At 42.6% G+C, this 17,852-nt stretch overlaps 2 protein-coding genes across 2 annotated transcripts in view; one reads left to right on the forward strand and one right to left on the reverse strand.

Annotated features, from left to right (window-relative positions):
- The first annotated feature begins 362 nt into the window (after positions 1-362).
- LOC311112039 (tetraspanin-5-like) overlaps positions 363-17,852 on the forward strand; it is a 31,385-nt gene continuing 13,895 nt past the window's right edge. Inside the window, exons 1-4 of the mRNA XM_084155009.1 lie at positions 363-733; positions 4,839-4,889; positions 5,786-5,932; positions 7,227-7,397. Of these exons, the coding sequence (XP_084011135.1) occupies positions 650-733; positions 4,839-4,889; positions 5,786-5,932; positions 7,227-7,397 (453 nt within the window). The 5' untranslated portion in view covers positions 363-649. The remainder of the gene's footprint in view (positions 734-4,838; positions 4,890-5,785; positions 5,933-7,226; positions 7,398-17,852) is intronic.
- On the reverse strand, positions 13,686-15,127 carry LOC311112460 (E3 SUMO-protein ligase ZBED1-like; the record flags this gene model as incomplete). The annotated part of the gene is made up of 2 exons (XM_084155601.1): positions 14,563-15,127; positions 13,686-14,346 (listed from the first exon to the last, which is right to left on the reverse strand). Exons 1-2 carry the CDS (start codon positions 14,946-14,948, stop codon positions 13,686-13,688), a joined length of 1,047 nt encoding a protein of 348 aa, XP_084011727.1. The 5' UTR covers positions 14,949-15,127.

Genomic DNA, 17,852 nt, shown 5'->3' on the forward strand with positions numbered 1-17,852 from the left:
TCGCTAGCTCGGGTTAGTTATAAACATCTTTGGTATAGGTCTATTGCCTCGTTAAAAACAACTGGGAACTCGGAAAAATAGGAGGTCAAATCATGACGTCAGTGAACTTCAGGTTGGAAAGTCGGATCTCTAGAAAAAGGAATTCCGAGTTGGATCACCGTTCAAATCCATTTTCCCAGTTGTTATGAACGCACTGAAGTCGGAAGTCGTAGATTTCCGAGTTCCATGTTCCGAGTTCCCGGTTGTTTTGAACGTGGCATATATAGTATTGCAGGAATTCCTTTCTAGTCATGACAGGAAAAGCTCTCATTGGTAGGCAGACACGTCCATCAAATAAAGCCATGTCAAGATCATGGACCAGATAGACGAAAGGTTTTAATTGGTCTGGCTCATATACTGTAGGGTGAAAAATAAAATAAAAATAGGATACGACATTCGATATTTGTTTTAAAGCAGATAGTTTGTGACCCTACGCATGTCAAAGAGGAAGCAAGATGTTGAACGTTATTACACGCTGAACAATTTTTGGAACATTTCTACTGGTTGAACCGTTAACTGCGGGTTTTTCCGAAACGATCTGCCGAACCCATACCAGATTGGATGTGATTTAGCCCTATTCTGGTGGGCGACATTTGTAAATACGAGCCAAATGATGTCCGGAAAGCATTTCAAGGCTCATGAAGTCAGTTGCTGTATCAAATACTTCATATTTGGATTCAATATAATATTTTGGGTAAGTAAGTCTGCTATATGACGTTTTCGGTGTCTATCATGGTTTTATAGACTAGCCTACATCATATTGAAATGCTTTTCAACCTTGGCCTGCGTTTCACATATGGGGGAAAATGGGCAAGGAATTTGTGTCATTAATGTTTTTTTATGTCTTACATCAAGGGATGCAATACATAAGATCATTGAACGAATTGAAATCTGAATGCAGTGCACATTAGGTTATTGGTCGACCATTATTAACATATTGAATAGGTGCTTTATCAGGAGACCAACGTACGCGACTCCAATAATAGCCGAATCGGTGGTAAGTGCGGCAATGTTGAACTGAAATAGTAGAATTATGGTTTATTTTGATAAAAGCGCGGTCCGGACCTAGATAAGCAGCTTTCCCCTTCCTGCTCGTTGTCATTATAAGTATCCATCTGTGATTACGTCATACTGTCATTTATTTTTTCTGTCATTAAATCTGTAGGCCTACTGCTCATGGCACTCCTTAAATTAAATGCAAGCTATAGCAGTTTACATCCGATAATATTATCTATTGTTTCTATTTTGTAACATCTTGGCATCATTGTGCATGACAATTATGTCAACATGCAGGCTATTGAGAAAAATTACTTTTATCTAATACAATGTTTCCTTCTGGCCTTACATCAAATCAATTGCCAGTAGGCTGTAGAATGCATGAACTGAGGCCTTGCCTCCAAATCTGTGAAAATGAATGGCATTCTCCACTGAACCCTATAGCCATACTGCATAGGGGCCTATATGTAATTATGGCCTATAGTAGATATACACTCACTGACCAGTTTATTAGGTACACCCCGTTCATGACAATTGATTGCTCCTACAGACAGTGAGTCAAGTGGATGTGGCTTGCTATATAAGGCAGGCAGACAGGCATCGAGGCATTCAGTTACTGTTGGATTGAATGTTAGAATGGGCAAAACAAGCAGCTTTGAGTGTGGTATGTCATTGCCAGGCGTGCCGGATCCAGTATCTCAGAAACGGCCGCCCTCCTGGGCTTTTCGCTCAAGACAGTGTCTAGGGTTTACCGAGAATGGTGCGACAAACAGTAAACATCCAGTTAGCTGCAGTCCTGTGGGTGAAAACAGCTTGTTGATGAGAGAGGTCGAAGGAGAATTGCAAGAATCGTGCAAGCTAACAGGGGTGCCACAAACAGACAAATAACGGCGCAGTACAACAGTGGTGTGCAGAACAGCATCTCGGAACGCACAACTCGTCGATGCTTGTCACGGATGGGCTATTGCAGCAAATTACCACACCGGGTTCCACTCCTATCAGCTAAAAACAAGAAGAAGCAGCTCCAGCGGGCATGCAATCACCAACACTGGACAATTGAGGAGTGGAAAAACATTGCCTGGTTCTATGAATCATGGTTCCTGTTGCGTCATGCTGATGGCAGAGTCAGGATTTGGCGTAAACAGCATGAGTCCATGGACCCATCCTGCCTAGTGTCAACGGAACAGGCTAATGGCGGTGGTGTACCGCCGGTGGTGTACCCCCTGTGGAACGTTTCCGACTTGTAGAATCCATGCCCCGAAGAATTCAGGCTGATCTGGAGGCAAAGGGGTCCGACCCGGTACTAGATGGGTGTACCTAATCAACTGGCAGGTGAGTGTAGGTAAGCTACAGTGTAACTGCAGTCTAGGTAGGTTTGCTTGTTCAACGTACATGTTTGCGACATGCAGAATTTCAAGGATTTAGCTGAGTTTACAAATGTAATGTTAAAATGTAAACATGTAATTACTCAAGTTGTAGCCTAAGTAGTCTACTGTCACAATACTGTATTATCATATTAATATTTATCTCTACGGTAATTGCATTGTGCCTGCCTACCATTGCGGCAGGTTGCCTAGTTGGACCAGTAGCTGGAAGGTTGCTGGTTCAAGCCTCGGGCCAGGCGTAAAATAAAAGTGGGAACTGAACTGGCAGGTACCATCAACTGCATTTGTGCATCTGAGCAAGGCATTTACACTTAAACTGCTTTCCATCCAGGAGAGCTGCTCTGTGGCTGACACTGCACCTCTCAACGTGTGTGTGTTTGTATATACAGTATATGGGGGCAGGTTGAGATATACAGTATACACATTTCAGTTTCTTATGAAATGTACGATAGTGTATATATTCTATTATAGTCTATCCTAAGGGACAATGTAAAGTGGAACCCAAAATTCATGATTGCCAATTGCCCTCACTGAAGTGACAATAGGTCGAGTGGCACTAAAGGATAACGGGGCATGAATTACATCTATATCCAAAATAGATAGGGTATCCTTGTACCATAAAATGTATTGAAGTTGTAACACGTTATATAATTTTCACCATCAATACACTCCAAAAAGACCAGAAAACAAATGCAGATATGGTGCATGTAACGTGTTTCGACTATGTCTTCTGAAGTGAACCATTATCAATCGGATTGATTGTTTGAGTCGTACAGTATATACCCTGGTATAGTCTGTGATATCTGTTGACACAGTGCTTCCCATAGCCTACCATTTGTTACCATTGTAAGATGTTCCCGTGCTGATTGATAGGTTAGATTCTACATTCAGTAGACTACTGATGGAATCCTTGTCTTATAAAAAAAAAAAAATGTTGGGCTAATTATTTATTTTCATGTACGGTAGATCATCACATCTTGTACAGCATAACCTGACAGATGGAGTGAACATCCGGGAAAATGTACACTACAGCACTCTAATACACAGTGAGGCAAATCTAATTGTTACGGATGGATGTGTACTATATTAATTAACGTATATATGACTTCTGTTGTAAGGATGTAGATCCATAGATATAAAACCTATAGGCAGGTTCCCCGGACAAAATTAAGCCTAGTCCTGGACTAAAAAGCGCTTTCTATTTGGAGATTCTGGGCCAGTTTCCTGAATATAAGCCTCTTGGACTAATAATAATTTTCAATGGACAATCTCAATTTGAGCTTAATCTCTCTTCACTTTGCTTAATCTGTATCAAGGAAACTGCCCCTTAGAGTGCTCTTTAGTCCAGAACTAGTCAAGGCCTAATCTATCCTGGTCTAAGATCTGTTTGTGCTCTTTTACCGACTCTTGTGGTCATCGTCATATCAAAAAAGTTTCAATTTATTGCAGAGCCATTTATTTTATAATTTTACCATCTTGAGGGCAGGGAAGAGATACAGGGCCATTGGGCTCTGTTTGTTAAGATCTGTTGAATTAGATCAACAGTATTAGCTCTTGTACCAGCTAGCTGTGTTTTAGTGTAAGGCCATGTCATACTTACAATGTTATTATTTCAGCTACATGGCACACAGATGACCTGTTCTTAAATCAAAGCACTGAAAGAGCAAACTGGATCTCTGCAGAAAACTTGTGCTTCCTTTATTATGCTTTCAAATTGTTTAAAGATTGATCCTAGTGTAGGAGGCCCTAGAAAGCCATACCATAACATAAACAGTGGTTCAGTCCATGTGCTTTAGCACAAGATGATAACCCAGTTAATAAAATGCCTACACAGTTTTTCCCTCATCAATAGCTTTTAGCAGTATTGGTAGTATGCGTTGAGGGAAATGCAGGAGGTTATTGTGCTGTAGTATTTTTGCTTACATTGTTTCAGGGTTACACAATTTTGCGTTGCACATTAGTCCCCCTCCATAGAGTTATGGCAGTTCTAAATTCCTGGCCGGAACATTTGAGGAATCCTCCTACATATGAGCAATAATTGGTAGATGTTAACCTCAACAACATTCAGTACAGCATATCTGCGTACATTTCTCATGTCTTGATGATTGATTAATGGTTGAATCATTTTCCTTAACCACAACTGGTCATCTCAGTCGATAAGTCAGAGAGGATTTCTTTAGATTTATATTAATAACTCATATCTAAAATACTGCTCTCTCTCTCTCTGTCTCTCTCTGTCTCTCTCTGTCTCTCTCTGTCTCTCTCTCTCTCTCTCTCTCTCTCTCTCTCTCTCTCTCTCTCTCTCTCTCTCTCTCTCTCTCTCTCTCTCTCTCTCTCTCTCTCTCTCTCTCTCTCTCTCTCTCTGTCTCTCTGTCTCTCTCTCTGTCTCTCTCTCTCTCTCTGTCTCTCTTTTCACAGTTACTTGGAGTGGCGTTCCTTGGCATAGGGCTTTGGGCATGGAGCGAGAAGGTGAGTCCAGCTGAGATCCCTGGGTGTCCTGTATCCTCTAGATAACTAATGATCTGCTAGCTGACTGCTCAAATAATTTGTTACACTTTGCAAGTGTCTGCAGGTATAGTGCATTATGATGCAGTTCCAGACTAAATACCAGCCAATTTGAGTCAGTTGAAATGTTCATACATAAAGACTTTATAAGCCTGTTTATAAGACATTATAAATGTTCACATACATGCTTATAACAAGTTATAAAGCATTAAGCTTGCAGGCTTTAAGTAAAGTGTTACAGAAGAGATCCTATGTTATGTATTATTTCTGTTCTACCAATAAAGAAGTGTCATATGCCATGGTAATAGATCACAGGTTTATAAGTCTATGATGAGACTGACCCATGTTAAATAGTGTTCCACACCCATCTGCCCTGCATGCGATCCTTTCTGTAAAAAAAGGTGAAAACACTGGACTTTTCCAGTGGGAAGCATGACTTCACAATGGTTCCTGAATGGATTGGACATATTCACAGTTTCAGTATGTTTGCTCCTTGTTTGGCTCATATTTCCAAGCTGTCATGAAGGCGGTGTGTGTGTGCATGCATATATGTGTGTGCGTGTACATATCCGGGTGTGGATGTGTGCGTGCATGTGTGAGCCCTTGTACAATATACTGTATGCTTGTATCTTTGTCATGAGAGTCCTGGAGTGGAATTGTTTTTTGTATGTCCAATAAGGTCTCCATGTTCAATAAGGTCTCCAACCTCCATGTTTCAAACTCTATAAAACAGTTGACATGATTGACTATGAGTAAAAAAAAATAACTAATTGACTATTCATGAGTCTATTATATCTAGTGATCTCTCTGTCTCTGTCTCTGTCTCTGTCTCTGTCTCTGTCTCGCTCTCTCAACTCCAGGGTGTGCTCTCCAACATCTCGTCCATCACAGACCTGGGAGGCTTTGACCCCGTCTGGCTCTTCCTGGTGGTGGGAGGAGTTATGTTCATCCTTGGCTTTGCCGGCTGCATCGGAGCACTGAGGGAGAACTCTTTCCTGCTCAAGTTTGTATGTTCTCCTTTTTATGACATAACATTGGAAGTATTTTTCCTCCCCCTGTCAATACTTAACTATTGCTCGCAGTTATGTCTTAATGACGTCTTTTATTATATTGTGATGTCTTTTATGTTTTGTTAACATCTTTGTAACAACCAGAAAACTATGTCTTTATCAGGTTGTAATATGGTTGACCAGATATTACTTTTTGATGTCGTCATGAAAGAGACCTTTGCAGAGTTGCAAAGAAAAAGCCATATCTCAGACTGGCCAATAAAAATTAAGGATTAAGATGGGCAAAAGAACACAGACACTGGACTTTTTCTTTGCAACTCTGCCTAGGTCAGCATCCCAGAGTCGCCTCTTCACTGTTGACGTTGAGACTGGTGTTTTGCGGGTACTATTTAATGAAGCTGCCAGTTGAGGACCTGTGAGGCATCTGCTTCTCAAACTAGACACAGTAATGTATTTGTCCTCTTGCTCTGTTGTGCACCGGGGCCTCCCACTCCTCTTTCTATTCTGGTTAGAGCCAGTTTGCGCTGTTCTGTGAAGGGAGTAGTACACAGCGTTGTACAAGATATTCAGTTTCTTGGCAATTTCTCACATGGAATGGCCTTCATTTCGCAGAACAAGAATAGACGAGTTTCAGAAGAAAGTTCTTTGTTTCTGGACATTTTGATCCTGTAATCGAACCCACAATTGCTGATGCTCCAGATACTCAACTAGTCTCAAGAAGGCCAGTTTTATTGCTTCTTTAATCAGCACAACAGTTTTCAGCTGTGCTAACATAATTGCAAAAGGGTTTTCTAATGATCAATTAGCCTTTTAAAATGATAAACTTGGATTAGCAAACACAACGTGCCATTGGAACACAGGACTGATGGTTGCTAATAATGGGCCTCTGTACGCCTATGTAAATATTCCATTAAAAATCAGCCGTTTCCAGCTACAATAGCCATTTACAACATTAACAATGTCTACACTGTATTTCTGATCAATTTGATGTTATTTTAATGGACAAAAAAATTGCTTTTCTTTAGAAAACAAGGACATTTCTAAGTGACCCCAAACTTTTGAACGGTAGTGTATATGTAACAAAAAAATGAAAAATCTGTAAAAACAAAGTTATTTTTGTCCTCCGAAGAGGGGGGATGGACCACAAAAAAATGTAAATAGAAAATAATAAAAATACATTTACTAAATGTCCTATCGCAACCAGTATACAACCTGATCATGAAGTCATTGCAACCAGTTTTTCTCACTGGGTATCCCATATTAAGTGTTGGCCAATGTCACTCTGTTCCAGTTCTCCGTGTTCCTGGGGATCATCTTCTTCCTGGAGCTGACAGCTGGAGTCTTGGCCTTCGTCTTCAAGGACTGGATCAAGGACCAGCTCAACTTCTTCATCAACAACAACATCCGGGCGTACCGGGATGACATTGACCTGCAGAATCTTATAGATTTCACCCAAGAATACGTAAGAGCAGTTAACTTTTCACAACTGTCTTTCTAGGTGATAAGATTAATAATTTTCTGGTGCAACCAGTGGTGTAGTGGGGTCTATACGCAGGTAAAGTGCCTTCGGAAAGTATTCAGACCCCTTGACTTTTTACACATTTTGTTACGTTACAGCCTTATTCTAAAAATGATGTTAAAAATGTATAATTCCCTTATCAATCTACACACAATACACCATAATGACGTAGCAAAAGCAGGTTTGAGAAACTTTTGCAAATTTCAAAAAAATTAAAAACTGAAATATCACATTTACTTAAGTATTCAGACCTTTTACTCAGTGCTTTGTTGAAGCATCTTTGGCAGTGATTACAGCCTCGAGTATTCTAGGGTATGAAGCTACAAGCTTGGCACACCTGTATTTGGGGAGTTTCTCCCATTCTTCTCTGCAGATCCTCTCAAGCTCTGTCAGGTTGGATGGGGAGCGTCGCTGCACAGCTATTTTTAGGTCTTTCCAGAGATGTTCGATTGGGTTCAAGTCCGAGCTCTGGCTGGGCCACTTAAGGACATTCAGAGACTTGTCCCGAAGCCACTCCTGCGTTGTCCTGGCTGTGTGCTTAGGGTCGTTGTCCTGTTGGAAGGTGAACCTTCACCCCAGTCTGAGGTCCTGAGCACTCTGGAGCAAGTTTTCATCAATGATCTCTCTGTACTTTGCTCTGTTCATCTTTCCCTCGATCCTGACTAGTCTCCCAGTCCCTGCTGCTGAAAAACATCCCCACAGCATGATGCTGCCACCACCATGCTTCACCGTAGTGATGGTGCCAGATTTCCTCCAGACATCACGCTTGGCATTCAGGCCAAAGAGTTCAATCTTGGTTTCATCAGACCAGAGAATCTTGTTTCTCATGGTCTCCTTTAGGTGCCTTTTAGTAGTCTGGCCACTCTACCATAAAGGCCTGATTGGTGGAGGGCTGCAGAGATGGTTGTCCTTCTGGAAGGTTTTCCCATCTCCACAGAGGAACTCTGGAGCTCTTTCAGAGTGACCATCGGGTTCTTGGTCACCTCCCTGACCAAGGCCCTTCTCCTCCGAGTGCTCAGTTTGGCCGGGCGGCCAGCTCTAGGAAGAGTCTTGGTGGTTCCACATTTCTTCCATTTAAGAATGATGGAGGCCACTGTGTTCTTGGGGACCTTCAATGCTGCAGAAATTTTTTGGTACCCTTCCCATATCTGTGCCCCGACACAATCCTGTCTCAGAGTTCTACGGACAATTCCTTCAACCTCATGGCTTGGTTTTTTCTCTGACATGCAATATGAAAATATTTCTAAAAACATGTTTTCGCTTTGCCAGTATGCGGTATTGTGTGTAGATTGATGAGGGATGCACTGTATACGCTGTATACCCACTTCTTTCTCAGTGGGCATTGTGTATACTCACTTCTTAATCCCCACGGATGCTTATGAAAGTAGTGTAGTGTACGCCGTAACAATTATGTAGAACAAAGTAGCCTACAAAAACGTGAAATACACTGAGTGTACAAAACATGCTCTTTCCATGACACAGACTAGCCAGGTGAATCCACGTGAAAGCTAGGATCCATTTTTACATTTAAATGTTTTTGTCATTTAGCAGACGCTCTTATCCAGAGCGACTTACAGGAGCAATTAGGGTTAAGTGCCTTGCTCAAGGGCACATCGACAGATTTTTCACCTAGTCGGTTATTGATGTCACTTGTTAAATCCACTTCAATCAGTGTAGATGAAGGGGAGGAGACAGGTTAAAGAAGGATTTTTAAGCATTGAGACATGGATTGTGCATGTGTGCGATTCAGAGTGTGAATGGGCAAGACAAAATATTTAACCCATAGGAGTCTAACCCCCTAAGGTGCTCCCGCAAAAATCTAAAATGTCCATACAAATCTGTCAGTTTAAGCTAGAGATATCTGTTTTTTTTGCATTGAATGCGTCTCAAACCATCACATCCGCCTATGTCGCACTTCTGCATCTGCGGTGAAAGGTGACAGAGCTAGAGCGATGTTTGTCGGACCATGAGACATCCCGAAAATCGATCTTCTCACAAAATCATCTGTAGCTTCTGAACTGTTTGGCCTACAAACTATTATGACCCCTCTATGAGGGGAAATATGAGACTCTCATGAACACGATGGTGTTCTCCGCTTTGCTCTACAACCCCTACAAGCGTCTTGTGTTACAGGAGGGGGTCGCAGTTCCGGAGCAATCCACTAGGTGTCATCCTCCGACAATCTTAGGCACCTCCTCACTCACAGTCTGGACTAATTATTATCCTATTGGTGTCACCTGTGTCTACCTGTTCACCTGTGTATTTATGCCCTCACTTCCCTGTGTTCCCTTGCTCTGTTTTCTCTGCTAGTTTCTCGATGCTAAACAGTACTAATCAGTGTCTGATCGCGAGACATATGTACAGGTACTTGAGAAGTGTTCTCCCTGATTCATTGTTGTTTTCAGTCGTAGTTAATATTTCGTATATTTGCTGTCAGCCTGTTTTTGGGACCAATTTGCTCCTCCTTTATTTTGTCGTGACAAGTCCGTTATTTTGTATCCTGATTTTGGGACCACCAGTAAAGATCCTTGTTTCACCATCTCTGCCTACTGCTTACTGTCTATCCTGCACCACACCTGGGTCACACCCACACCAACCCTTACATCTTGGGACTTGTCTGAAGTCGGTACAGCCGATTGGCCAACTTCTGTCAATAGCATCCGAACAGTTTGGGCTACACACTAATATGACCCCTAGACTCGTCTAAAGGTCCCCAGTACCAGTTAAAAAAATTAATGGAATTATATATGGAGGTGTTTAGTGCCACAAATAAGGGGTAAAATACATGTCACATTTTTATAACAAATGTTTCCTGATCTTTCTTATATCTCTCAGATATAGGACAGACACTTCAGAACAAACTTCCTTTAGATTTTTTTGGGGGGACCATCTGTTGTTCCATGTAGGGAATCTGTTATTCAATACATTCGTATGGGCTAATAGCAGTAAGGCCAAATAAAAAATTTCATAACGAATTTTTTAAATATTTGTTTTTGATACTTCAAGGGGTCTTAAAATTCAAAATCAAATAGCAAAATGATTTTGAATTTTAAGACCCCTCAAAGTACCCAAAAAATATATACAACAATTATTTGATGAAAAAATGGCTGGATGTCCTTTCAATTTATGATATCTATCAGTAAAAGTTAACTAAGGCAACAAAAAAGTTTGGCCTACCTGGCAGAATTATATCATGATGATTTGTATCAATCGGGAGGGCATTTGTTTTGCAAACTGTGGGCAGCGGTGGCTGCTGATTGGCTGAATATCCGGGGCGCGAGGTGGTTGGAGTTGTCAACAAAGCATCATGACAGAAACATGATGCCAAGTTTTTTAACTACTGGTAGTTTCTTAGAAAATATATACTGTATGAAGCGATCTGTGCATTTGAACAACAGTATAAATACACCTATTTCACTTTTGCATGTCAAAAACCAAATGACCACTGCTGCACATGCTGCCACTGTTTTGAACAGATTAGATTATACTATTTAGAACGAGCAGCCAGCTCACGAATGAACAAGTGCACCAGGGAATACGCAACAAGCATGCAGATGCAATAAGTGAAAACACATTATGTAACTGGGGATTGATAGCTAACATAATGTCACAAAGCATGATTCGCTAGCCAGTTAACTTTCATGTTAGTTTAGAAAGACTTGAAATTGGCATGGGAGCTAGCTAGCTAGCTAGCTGCTTTTTAAAGGTAGATAACTGACTGGAGTCAGGACAGTACCCCCCCCCCCCCCCCCCCAAAGGTGCGGACTCCGACCGCACAACATAAACATAACAGGGTAGGGACCGGGTGGGCATTCCGCCTCGGAGGCGGATCCGGCTCAGGGCGTGACGACCACTTACTCTCCGCCTCCCTGTTGCGCCCCTGGTCTGGTCTGGACCTCGGCACGCTGCTTCCCCTCTCCTTCCTCCCACGAAGTACCAAGCCCTGTCTGGACCCTGGTGTGGGAGACCCCGAACCTGGAGAGGGGCTGACGTCTGGGTCTGGACTGGAGCCGTTGATCGGAGCTGGATCGGGCACCGGTGAAGTGGACTGCACAGGCTCCGGACTGGAGCCGCTGACCGGAGCTAGACTGGGCACCGGTGTAGCGGACTGCTCTGGCTCCGGAGTGGAGCCGCTGACCGGATCTGGACTGGACCCCGGTGGAGCGGACTGCTCTGGCTCCGGAGTGCAGCAGCTGACCGGAGCTGGATCAGGCACCGGTGGAGCGGACTGCTCTGGCTCCGGAGTGGAGCCGCTGACCGGAGCTGGACTGGACCCCGGTGAAGCGGATTGCTCTGGCTCCGGAGTGGAGCAGCTGACCGGAGCTGAACTGGGCACCGGTGGAGCGGACTGCTCTGGCTCCGGAGTGGAGCAGCTGACCGGTGCCGGACCAGGCACCGGTGGAACAGGCACGGGCCGTGCCGGACTGGACACACGCACCACTGGCTTGGTGCGAGGGGCAGGAACAGGCCGGGCCGGGCTGGCGACGCGCACCACTGGCTTGGTGCGAGGGGCAGGAACAGGCCGGGCCGGGCTGGCGACGCGCACCACTGGCTTGGTGCGAGGGGCGGGACTGGGTTCCTTTATTAACCCCCGCTCCTTCTGCTGCCTAACCAGCTCCTCTCGCCGTGCCTCTACACTTTCCTTCTCCCTTATAGCCTCCTGTAGCGCCTCCCTCTGACCGAATAACTCCTGCTCCCTCTGAACCAATAGCCCCCGTAACATGGTGGCCTCCTCTCCTAACCTGCAGACCCGCCCTTTAACGGCCTCCTGCTGCCTCGTCGTCCACACCGTGTGCCCCCCCCCAAAATGTTCTTGGGGTTGCCTCTCGGGTCTCCGTCGTCGGCACTCCTCTTCCTGTGAGGACTCCTCCGGGAGCCCCCACGAGTTAGGGAACAGAACCTCGTTGTCTTTGTCATCCTCCGACTCCTCAGTATAATACTGTTCCCACTCCTCTTCCCATGGTCGTAGGGACCCAATCTGAAAACCGACCGGGTGCAGTGGTCGGGGCTCTTCTCTCTCGCTCCCCGACCACCCCTTTAGCCCCCCCAAATTTTTTTTTTTATTGGGGCTGTCTCTCGGGCTTCCTCCTCGACCGGCGTCCTCTGCGTTGCCGTTGCTTCTCTCCTACCTGGGTATCTACCTTCGCCCATGGCCCTTTCCCCGCGAATATCTCTTCCCATGACCACAATTTGCCCACCTGGGACATGGCTATTCGCTCCTCCTGGGCACGCTGCTTGGTCCTCGTTTGGTGGGATCTTCTGTCACGTTCGTTCATAAACGGGACGGACCAAGGCGCAGCGTGATATGCGTACATGTTTATTTAAATGAATAAACAACTGACAAGACAATAAACAAACGAAACGTGAAGTCCAAGGTAGAACACAAAACATACCTACACGGAACAAGATCCCACAACCCACTAGTGCCAATAGGCTACCTAAGTATGGTCCCCAATCAGAGACAACGAGCGACAGCTGCCTCTGATTGGGAACCACACCGGCCAACATAGATCTAGACGATCTAGATCTAAACCTAGAAAATACAACATAGAACATACCACACAGAAAATACACACCCTGACTCAACAAATACGAGTCCCCAGAGTCAGGGCGTGACAGTTTTGAACATTTACCACACTTTTATGAGCATTTAAAACATAATCCGTGAATTATACAATATATATATATTAGGGCTGTCAAATGATTAAAATTTTAAATCAAATTAATCAGAATTTTCAGTGGATTAATCATGATTAATCACTATTTGCAATTACACCTGAATCCTAACAATTTTTTTTCTGAAATGCATACCAAAAGATAAATAACAGGACACAGATACATAATTTTCATATTATGTCTGTTTATTAACACAGCCAAATAATGGTGTTTTAAATCAAGCTGAAACATACTACACACCATAATATTTGTCTTTGTAATGTTCCATCACTTCCTCTTTGGCATTCCTCTTAACCAGGATGTACAATTTACAGTATTCAATTGAACAGAAAGCAATAAATGTAGTCAAATCATAACAGTGACCTACCACATTTTTGCACAATTTGAGTCATCTGTGGAAAAAAACATTTTCAATAAAACTTTTAAATCAAACCAAAGAACAATCTTTTACCTTTTCCTCCATTCTTTAATCCAGTTGCTCAAAAATCCAGTTGCTAACTACTATAACATGTTGCACTGAAACTGGTCTTTTTGTTTGAACATCACCTTTCAAATCTACTGAGCTTCATCATCTTTCAGCCAGTTGCTGAGGCAAACTAACTTGTTCACATTTTCTGAAAGTAAAGCTGACCTTTTCTTGTTCACAATGTGACCTGCAACTGAGAAAAGTCGTTCACAGGGAACAGTGGTTGCAGGAGTGGCTAGATATTTGTGAGCTAGTGAGGCCAGCTTCTCATGGGCTCCTGAATGAGATGCCCACCACCTCAAGGGGCAGTCCTCCAATTTAATGGTGGGCTCTGCTCTGTACCTCTGTATGGCAGGTTGGACCTCTTCATCTTCTGATTCTGAATCTGAGCCCATTTGCAGAAGGCTGATTTTCTTCCTGGGTGGCCCATCATCATGTGTCTGTGAAGACCTTCTGGGTGATTCTTGTTGCAGCATCCCTTCAAGTGTGGTCCACACCTCTTCCCTGTCTGTCTTGGGCAGGCATTTCAAGTCTTTGAAACGAGGATCCAAAACTGTAGCAATCTGGAGCCATGCATTGTTGAGCTGTTCTTGACGGGATGCTAGGTCCTCCTTGAACTTGGTCTTGAATCTCACCACATATGCAGGGTCCTCATCACAGGCTTCCATCTTGAGACGCAAGTGGCAGAGAGAAGGTAGTACCACAGAACAGGAGACATAGGCCTCTCCACCCAGGAGCTCAGTTACATACCTACGCACACAAACACACACATGCACACAGAGACAGTGTATTATTAGAACAGTGGTTATCAACATATTATTATTATTATTATTATTATTATTATTATTATTAATATCATCATCATTATTTTTTACATAGATACATGTTATTGATATTTGACTTGGTTTAATTCATTCCAGAAAATAATCAAAGCGATGTTATTTGATAAGTTACAGACTGATTTACCTGCATGGCTCTAGAAGTGTCTCCAGCCTCTGCAGTTTATCCCACTCTGCTGCGGTCGGCAAAACGAGTTTGTGCTCCTGATTGTCCAGGGCTGCGATGACAGCCTCTTTATTTCTGCTCACGCGCTTGACCATTTCCAGCGTCGAATTCCAACGTGTTGGAACATCCTGGATCAATGGCTCTTGCTTCTTTCCCAGGCTGACTTGTTGTGCTTGAAGCTCCGCAGCATTTGCTGGGCTGTGCTTAAAATGACCGACAACTTTGCGAGCCTTGGCCAAAGCATTTACAAAGCCGCTGTCAGCAAGACTCACTGTGACACTTCTCTGCACCATGTGAGCGACACAGTTCATGTGTTCATAGCGTGTAAGTCGAATTGCGGCAACCATGTTGCGTGCGCTGTCAGTCCCAATGGTTGTAGTCTTGCCCTCGATGTCCCACTCACGTGCAACAGACAGGAACTGTTCTTTACAAGCCTCCGCAAAATGACGCTCCTCAGTTTTTAATATAGTCAGCGCAAAAGACTTCAGTTCCCACGTGTCACTGATTAAATGTGCAGTTACTCCGAGGTAATTGTTGTTACTCACTGATGTCCAATGGTCTCCTGTCAGGGCGATATGATTTACTTGAGCCAAGACCTCTTTCCTTTTTTCTTTTTCATTTTCATAGAGCTCGTGGATTTTCTTCATAACTGTGGCTCTTGACGGTGGCTTATAGAATGAGTCTTGAGACGCCACTTGCAAAACATCAAGGAAACCTGAGTCTTCTACAATGCTAATGGGTCTACAATCCTTTGCAATCCATTTTGCTATTGTGTTGGTCGAATTATCTGAGGTTGATTTTGTTAATTGCCTGCAAACATTCAGCGTGGTCTGGCGCAAACCACTTGCTGAATCTGACGGCCCAGCAAACGCATGTTTGGCGTTGACATGGTACTTCAAGCTTGAACAGCTCCGGTGAAATTGAAACTCCTTCTTACAAATCTTGCAAATAACCTTGTACTTGTTAACTGTACCATCATCATTCTTTTTATATTTGAATCCGTCAATAGGCCCACTTTGCTCACCTTGCTCCATCTCGCCTCTAGCTCCCAACCACTTTCTTGACCTGAATAATTTGTCACACTGCGCATGCGTGAAATGCGTTAAAAAAATTGACGTAATTAACAGCAAACAACTAATTAACGTCGTTAACGCGCTATTTTTGACAGCCCTAATATATATATATATATATATTGTATAATAAATATATATATTTGTTAAATAAAAATAGTGTCACTTTTTTTATCACAAGTTTTTTCTTTTTTGGGGACCTATCACAAGTGGGGCACGGCCCCTAATGCCCTAATGGGCGAGCCGCCACTGACTACATTGTTATAGGCCTACAGTACAGAAACATTAAAGGGCAACTGCACCCTCCAAAAAATACATTTTGTAGATTTTTCACAACATCAAAAAGTCACAACATCAAAAAGTGTCTCCTGATATGGTTTAAGCATTGTGGACTTAGAACATCCCATTTCGGTTATTTTTCAAAAATAAGTGTGATTTTGAGAGTGAAATCCTACAAAAAACTACAGTGCCTTCAAAAAGTATTCACACTCCTTAACCTTTTCCCATTTTGCTGTGATACAGCCTGAATTTAAAATGGATTAAATTGAGATTTTGTGTCACTGGCCTACACACAATACCCCATGATGTCAAAGTGGAATTATGTTTTTAGAAATGTGTACAAATTAATAAAACATTTAAAGCTGAAATGTCTTTAGTCAATAAGTATTCAATGGCAAGCCTAAATAAATTCAGGAGGAAGAATTTGCTGAACAAGTCACTAACAATTATCTGTAAGGTCCCTCAGTCGAGCAGTGAATTTCAAACACAGATTCAACCACAAAGACAAGGGAGGTTTTCCAATGCCTTGCAAAGAGACCACCTGATGGTAGATGGGTAAAAAATAAAAAATAAAAAGACACTGAATATCCCTTTGAACATGGTGATGTTATTAATTACACTTTGGATGGTGTATCAATATACCCAGCCACTGCAAAGATACAGGCGACCTTCCTGTATGGACGGAGAGGAAGGAAACCACTCAGAGATTTCACCATGAGGCCAATGATGACTTTAAAACAGTTACATAGTTTAATGGCTGTGATAGGAGAAAACTGAGGATGGATCAACAAAATTGTAGTTACTCCACAATACTATCCTAAATTACAAAGTGAAATGAAGGAAGCCTGTACAGAATACAAATAATCCAAAACATGCATCCTGTTTGCAATAAGGTGCTAAAGTAAAACTGCAAAAAATGTGGCTAAGAAATTAACTTCATGTCCTGAATACAAAACGTTATGTTTGGGGCAAATCCGAAAACCACTCTTCATATTTTCAAGCATGGTGGTGGCTGTATCATGTTATGGGTATGCTTGTCATCGGCAAGGACTAGTGAGTTTTTTAGGATAAAAATAAACAGAATAGAGCAAAGCACAGGCAAAATCCTAGAGGAAAACCTGGTTCAGTCTGCTTTCCAACAGACACTGGGAGACAAATTCACCTTCCAGCAGGAAAATAACCAAAACACAAGGCCAGATATACACTGGAATTGCTTACCAAGACGACATTGAATGTTCCTGTGTGGCCTAGTTACAGTTTTGACTTAAATCGGCTTGAAAATGTATGGCAAGACTTGAAAATGTCTGTCTAGGAATGATCAACAACCACATTGATAGTGCTTGATAAAATCCAGGTGTTCAAAGCTCTTAGAGACTCACAGCTGTAATCGCTCCCAAAGGTGAATACTTATGTAAATTAAGCATTTCTGTATTTCATTTTCAATAAATGTACAAAAATGTCTAAAAACATGTTTTCACTTTGTCTTTATGGGGTCTTGTATGTAGATGGGTGAAAAAAAAGTGGAACAAGTATGAATACTTTCTGAAGGTACTGTATAGGAAAGCATAGACTTTTTCAGACCTTTCCTTCACCGGGTGGGCCGTTTGGGAAATGTTTGGCAAAATGTGAGTATACCCACTTCTTCAGGCACCACTACACCACTGGGTGCACCTGAAATATTTTCACATGTGACCTTTAATGGCCTTGAAATATATAATTCACAAAAAATACAAATGAACATGTTGTGAATCAACTCTCACAGCTTTTAACAGCATGTATGGGTTATTTATGTTGTTATTTTCAGAAGCTTCTGGCTAGCATTACCTAGCTAGCTAAATAACCATATGCACATAAAACTGTCTATGTGGATTGACAACTACTGAGGTTAATGGAAAGTCATGT

Source organism: Coregonus lavaretus, assembly GCF_964263955.1.
Source record: "Coregonus lavaretus genome assembly, chromosome: 38".
In the NCBI taxonomy this organism is placed as follows: domain Eukaryota; kingdom Metazoa; phylum Chordata; class Actinopteri; order Salmoniformes; family Salmonidae; genus Coregonus; species Coregonus lavaretus.